Source organism: Ipomoea triloba, chromosome 3 (genome assembly GCF_003576645.1).
Source record: "Ipomoea triloba cultivar NCNSP0323 chromosome 3, ASM357664v1".
NCBI lineage: Eukaryota > Viridiplantae > Streptophyta > Magnoliopsida > Solanales > Convolvulaceae > Ipomoea > Ipomoea triloba.
This window is the reverse complement of record NC_044918.1, coordinates 7852067-7859131: the sequence shown is the minus strand read 5'-3', so window position 1 is coordinate 7859131 and position 7065 is coordinate 7852067. Positions and strand designations below refer to the sequence as shown.

The following is a 7065-nucleotide window of genomic DNA, read 5'->3' as shown; positions in this document are numbered from 1 at the left end:
TGTAGGCACAAGACTGCCTATGATTAATACCTAACTGGACAAACCGAGAATGCAACTTCCTATATTCAGCCCCTAAATTAGACTGGATAGCCTTAATCTTACGATTGAACGAGCGCTCAACTAAGGCACGAAACTGATCAAAAATAACATATAGATCTGATTTTAATTTCATTGGAAAGAACCATGTATACCGAGAATGATCATCCACAAACAGTAAGAAATATCGATAACCATTAGAAGACAACACAGGAGTTGGTCCCCAAATATCAGTATAAATTAAATCAAGAACATTCGAACTAACAGTTTCAACACGAGGTAAGGGAAAACGGGCAGATTTTTCCAACTGACAAGCAGAACATAAACTAGAAGTACAACGACTTAATTTATTTGAACTATCGACTGAACACAAAGGAAGAATACTACTTAAGACCCTTTGATGCGGATGTCCTAAACGATCATGCCACACCAATGAAGAAGCACGAGAAGAGACATAGGCTCGGGGACCAGACTGCGACGAAGGAATAGGCAGTGTATACAACCCTCCTGAACTACTGCCGCACAGAAGAGTCGCCTTGGTGGTGATATCCTTCACAACAAAGAAAGAAGGATGAAACTCAAAAAAGACATTGTTATCTCAAGAAAGCTCAGGAACATGTAAAATATCAGAAATCTTAAAAACTCTAGACGGGGTAACGAAAGATGCATGACCTACACGACTAATAGGTAATCCCTTACCATCACCAACACGCAATGTATCACCACCGCTATAGTCCTCGGAAGTGGACAAGGCTGCAATATCCGGAGTAGCTTGATTCGTAGCACCGGTGTCGGGAATCCACAAGTGCGAATCAGACTGAACATCGGGAACACCTTCAGGATAAATTATGTTAGCCTGAGGGCGAGAATTAATAAACGAATAACAGGAAGGAGCCGTGTGACCATAACCACTGCACAGCTGACACCGCGGTTGCCAGCCACCACCGCATCCACCACGGCCCCACGCCCAACCACCGCGAGTGCCGCGAGAGCCACGCTGTCCACCACCATGGTTCGAACCAGACCCGCCGTCGCCAGGCCTGAACTGCCCACTGCCAGCCAACTGCTGCTGGCCACCACGCCACTGCCGACGACCACCACCGCGTTGAGTCGCAAAAGCAGCGGGAACCGGAGCTGCTCCGCCATAGCCGTGACCGGTGACGAATTCATGAGAGCCCAGATGACTAGCCAGCTCTTGCAGCGACACCGGCCGTCCAAGAACAGAGAGAGACGACGTGATAGAGTGGTATTCCGGCCTAAGACCCCGGAATACGTATAAATTTTGCTCATCGAGCGAAACAGTCCGACCGGCGAGGGCGAGATCTTCCACCACCACCTGTGCCCAAGCAATGTAATCCGCTATGGAGGAATCTCCTTATTGAAGACCATGCAGCTGACTGAGAAGGTGCAGTGTCCGTGCTCGCGAGGAAGAGGCGAGAGCTTGCTCAACCGACTCCCAAACTGCCTTCGAAGTAGGCTTCCCAACCGCCAGATGCATCACCTCCGTCGAGAAAGAAGCAACAAGCATACTGAGCACGGCTTGATCCTGCTTGACCCAAGCTGCATACGCGGGATTCGGTTGGGGAGGAGGCACAGCCGCACTAGAGCCAGGCACGGCGGCGGACGGCAGAAGCGGAGTGGGCGGTGGATACGAGCCATCGACAAATCCAATCAGATCATGACCACGTAGAAACGGAACAATTTGAGTCCACCAAAATAAAAAATTCGCGTTCGTTAGTTTAATACTAACGAAGTGATGAGCGGTGGGAAGAGACGAAACACCCGAGGACACCAAGGTCGAGAGGGTAGCGTCTGAGACGGTCCGTTCGGAGGAATTAACAGATCCGTCAGCCATGAGGAAAGGAACCTGGCTAGCTGATACCAGATGAGAACTGTATATCTGTATTCAATAGAGTTCGACAATTACAATGACAAAGAATAGAAGTATATATACCGAAGAAGTCTCAACTAGGCTAGGATTGATAATTCTAATGTGACTCAAACATATAGAGTCCTAATAGTGATGATATAAATTGCTGATTAGATTGGGATGTTGCATGTAAGAGGCCCAATTTTGGAGTTTTACAGGCCCAGCAATTCAATTACTCAGCTCGTCCCTCACTTTCCTTGTTAGGAGGATTAGGTGAGACGGGAAACTCCAGTCGCCGCGCAAAACGTCAGCTCGCCGGACGGGGAGAGGTGAAATTACTGATTGAGCCGATATTTTGCAGGAGCGGCTACAGAAGCATGGCTAAGACAAGGAATCAAAAGTCCAAACCTAATAACAAACAAAACCATGTATGATCCGTTTTCATTCTTTTCTTATCGTTCCAGTTTCTTTTTCTCCCCCTCGAATATATTTTTTTGTTAAAGTTTCTGAATAGGACCGAGAAGAATTTATGCAGATACATGAGTTGTATCAAATCCTAGACTATTGATTTGCTAACGTTCGGTGTTTTAGGATATTTATTGACTGATGCTCGAATGTTTTGTCTATGTGCTTTGATTGATGCATTGGTTAGAACAGATTAAGAAGCACGGAAAACAGGCTGATATCTCTGAATTTCGGGCTCAGCTCGACGCTTTGGGCTTGAAAATTATTCAAGTGACAGCAGATGGTAATTGTTTCTTCAGGTCTGTGATTCTTTTGCTATCTCATGTAGTTATGTGATCCCTTTTCCTTAGTTTTTAGAACGTGAATGTTAATACGTGTGAAAATTTTGCTGGTAGCATATCTTTTTTTGCTTTGTTCTTTTGCGAAAACTTCCGGACTTGTGATTGTACTAATTTTGTGAGGTGTTCTTGTCTCACATTGCAGAGCTGTAGCTGATCAATTGGAAGGTGATGAGGACAAGCACGAGAAATACAGGAGTATGGTTGTGCAATACATCAGGGTACATTTGTCAATATTTTTTTTTCAGATACAAAAGGACTATAATCTTGAAATTTCTAGTCTTTGCTGTTCGGACATATTTGATAGCCTCCACAGCTATGGATGGTACTCATAATCAAAATCTGATTGTTGGGGCTATATTTTTAACAGAAGAATCGTGAAATGTTTGAGCCATTTATTGAAGATGAGGTACCATTTGATGAATATTGTGAATCTATGGAAAAGGATGGTACATGGGCAGGACACATGGAACTGCAAGCTACTTCTCTTGTTACTCACAGTAACATTTGCATCCACCGAGTAAGTGACCTTCATTTTTATCTTTGTTTGCAGACAGTTAAAGGGTGCCCTATAAGGAATTTTTTTTTTTGAGAACAAACCCTATAAGGAATTTGATAACAACTTTTAGACTTCTTCTCAAAAGACTAAAGATTGATTGGTAAACCATATGTTCCTTTCTTTTAATTTTATTTACAGCATATGTTTCCTCGCTGGTACATACGAAATTTTGACAATTGTGAAGCTCAGATGATCCATCTGTAAGTACTTATTCCAGATATTAATACTTCACTTGCTTTGTTTAATCGTTCAATATAGATTAAAGGGGCTCAATGAATAGTTGTGTGGTGTTATAATTTAGAATTAGGTGATAAACCAGACTGTAATAGTATATGATTGGACAGTGGACAGTGTTAGTTTTTCATAGAAGCAAATGTACAGATACTGACTTTACATCAAGTGACAAGACATAATAGATAACTTTCAGTGGTTTCATAATGCTAATACCTTGTGAAGATGAACCAATTGATGCGCACTAATTGACATTGTGTCAGATTTAGTGGTTGAAATGATTTAATTAAAATATATATATAAATCTCTTCCTTGTTGCCATTCTTCATTGAATCATTTGTATTCTATGAAGGATTATGTGATAAATTCTATGCTTGGCTGAACAATGAGTAACATCCATTCTTGGTCTATGTGTTTATTTCTTTAATTATATACATGTACAAAAATTATAGTTTATAGTTAAGGCAACACTTTGTGTATTATTGAGAAATAAGTCAAATAACAAATAGAGACAGGATGCTAGCAATTCTGGTGGTGACATCTCCAAAACTCTTCTGTCCTTGAGCATTGTTTTTATGTTGTATAACTTTTATTCTCTCTCCCGATGTATTTGCAGTTCTTATCATGACGGGGAGCATTATAATAGTGTTAGATTGAAAGAAGACTCATGTAGTGGACCAGCTAGGCCTATAATCATCAAGGTTTTATATCCTTTTATTTTTTTTCTATTCTTAGTTTGTGGAATAGTAGGATTATTGTGATGCACTTTTGGATAGCTATTTGCAAGAAGTCTAATAACTTTAACTTATATAAAGGCTGATGCTGATCTTTCAGCAAAATCCAGTCAAACTGTAAATGTTTCCACCAAGCATAAAGCAGAAGCTGGTAGGAATGTGGTGCATCCTGGATCTGTTAAAATGGTTATGTCTGGAAGTGGGTGTGAAGACACAGTAAAAGTTGAACAGGTGATACTTTATATATTGTATATAGACCATTTGCCAAAATAGTCTTTTGGTTTTAGAATTCTATGAAATGACTTGTCCCCCTCTTTCCCCTTTTGTATATGTATCTTGTTCAAGGTTCTACTACAAGTAGGTGGTGATGTGGATGCTGCAATTGAATTTCTTATAGCAGAACAAGGATCTGAAATTCACTTGTCTATAAACAATGAATCCACTTGTTTAGCAAACTGTTCTCATGGTAATGGCTGGTCAGTACGTTTTCATTGTTTAAATGATGCTGTCTTATCATGTTTCTCTTTCATCTACTTTAATGCATTTCCATTTAATCCATGAGCATACAACTCTGTTTCATTCTACTCTCTCTCTCTGAACCCCACTCTTCCTTTTTGTGTGCACGTGTCCGTGTAATCTAGTTACCATATAATTTATGTTGCTCTTTATATTATTTTTTCGGCACAACTCAATTTTCTTACACTGGTTTTAGTGTACTCAGGTGACTCCAAGGGGAACTGCAATGACGGCATTGTACAACCTGAGGACAATACTCGTGCACATGATTCAGCTAACAATGATATAGAAGGGACTCATGATAATTGCAGCTCACAGCTTGATGAAAAGGTAAATTATTACGCTTGTGCATTCTACTAGGTAACCTGAAAATGTTTGACCGCTGAATTTCCCTGACATTTGCACAACCCGTGTATTTTGCTCCTATAGAAAGTTTCACGAAATAAGGCCTGCCCCTGCGGTTCAAAAAAGAAATATAAGTCTTGTTGTGGTTCTGTTGCTGGGAAGTCTTCTGCAAGATTGGCAGTGTAAGCTAGCGAATACTTCTCTTTCGTATATAATTCCTGAAAAGGTTTCTTTCTGTATTCTCTATTTAATACAACTTACAAAACATGAAAGGCAAACTCGTGCCTAAATTAAGACAGAAGAAACATGTAATTGGGGAAATATTCAAAGCCCCTTGAAAGGCTTTATTTTCTTATTCTCATGCAAATTATATTCCCCTGTCAGCAATCAAGCAGTTGAATATGGAAAAGGGCGGAAAGACAAAAAGCAAGGAAAGAAAGGTAGAGCTGCCAATGTTGCAGGTTCCAATCAATCTGATGCTGAATTACCTGATATGGGCGCACTTTGTATATAATGCAGGATTCTCTAGAATTTTGCAGTCTGCCAAACGAGAACCTGAAGATAAAATCGAAACGAGCGATTGGTGAGTGATGACAGGCGTATATTGTATTTCAACTATCTTACCTTTTGAACCGGGCAGTTTATTTCCGGTTTTGTAATGCAAGAAGTGAAAAATCCTTGGAAGGAGCTATGCTGTGAAGTGCAGACACAGACATATTTCTTGGGAAGAAAGGAAAAATGAAATGCAGTGCAAATGAGGCCAGAAATGGAAAGCCCATTGCATTGCCTTATGAATTATGATGCATGCTACTCCCAAGGCATTTTCTTCTATTATAATTAATGTACAATACATGTATTCTGCTTCTTTAAATCTCCAAAAAACTCAATAGTCTGACCTATCTATGATTGATATATTTAGACATTAAATACAATAGTCCATTTTATAGTGCCTTGTCTTACACCAAATATTAAGCCAGATTTGACATAGCTCAATTGGTTGATAAATTTAAAGATAGCTGAGAGCTAGCCCTGTTTCACTAACAGCCAAGACATAGGGTTCCATTCTTACTAACTTAGGGCAGGTATAGAATTGGCTCTGTTATAATGAGTGTTAGTATTGTTGTCCGTCAGCTAGATCGGTCGAGTTCAGTCCTTGTTCGATTCGAGATGCAATTGTTTGGTTTTAAGTAGGATATGACAACCAGATAGCCAAAGAATTCTGTGGAGGACCTCTCTACCAAGACTCTAGAGTAAGCATTTTTTTTTTTACTAAAACTCCAGTTCTTTTCCACTAAGACAATGGAGTAAGGCTGGTTCTTTCCTTGTCCTTTCTGTGTGGGATTTTATCCCGCCAAGTTGTATTTTGATTTGGTTATGTTTTGATATTAATGAAGTTGTTTTGGTTTAAAAAAAAAAAAGGGTAAGTGGAGCTCTTGAAATTGTAAATGACGTTTTTAGCCTTGGGTGTTGTCCTCGATTGTGGAGTTCCATTATGTTGTGAGCGGACTTGACCCATGGTGGGACTAATGTCCCATCGGCCATTATCGTATCTAGTAAGGTCTGTCTGTGTGTTTCTTGTTTTGGGTTGGGCGATTGATCATTGATATATTGGCATTTATAGGAGAATCTAGCCCAATCTTTTAGCACTAGGACTGGGAAAATATCCATGAATGGGGCCATGGGGGGGTTGTCAAACAGCAGCTGGCCATACATAAGAAGCAACAAAAACCAGTGTACAAATTTACAAATGCTGGAATTGAAAGATCCACGCCATGATTAGATGGCATATATGTGTAACTACTTCCTTCTTCAGAATAATTAGGTCACTGTCCCCCTCCATTTTTGGGGGGGCCTTCATTTCCTGTGCCACCCAATTGTCAACACAAACCCTAATTATCATTCCTATTTCCTCAAGCAAACCTCTTCCATCTCCTCTTCTTTTTCTCTATTCAACAAATGCAACTCCCCCTT

At 40.3% G+C, this 7065-nt stretch overlaps 1 protein-coding gene across 4 annotated transcripts; it reads left to right on the top strand.

Moving 5' to 3' along the window:
• The first annotated feature begins 2121 nt into the window (after positions 1-2121).
• LOC116011871 (OVARIAN TUMOR DOMAIN-containing deubiquitinating enzyme 7) lies at positions 2122-6053 on the top strand. 4 transcript variants are annotated; one of them, XM_031251287.1, is made up of 12 exons: positions 2122-2334; positions 2564-2670; positions 2855-2930; positions 3080-3229; positions 3407-3468; positions 4116-4200; positions 4315-4464; positions 4579-4699; positions 4946-5079; positions 5179-5276; positions 5479-5534; positions 5614-6053. In XM_031251287.1, the coding sequence occupies exons 1-12, from the start codon at positions 2284-2286 to the stop codon at positions 5679-5681; spliced, it is 1158 nt and encodes a 385-aa protein (XP_031107147.1). In that variant the 5' UTR covers positions 2122-2283; the 3' UTR covers positions 5682-6053. The 4 variants fall into 4 exon arrangements, with proteins under 4 accessions (XP_031107147.1, XP_031107146.1, XP_031107149.1 ...); XM_031251286.1 differs by having other exon boundaries at positions 5479-6053; XM_031251289.1 differs by having other exon boundaries at positions 2123-2334; positions 4955-5079; positions 5479-6053.
• Positions 6054-7065: the final 1012 nt, after the last annotated feature.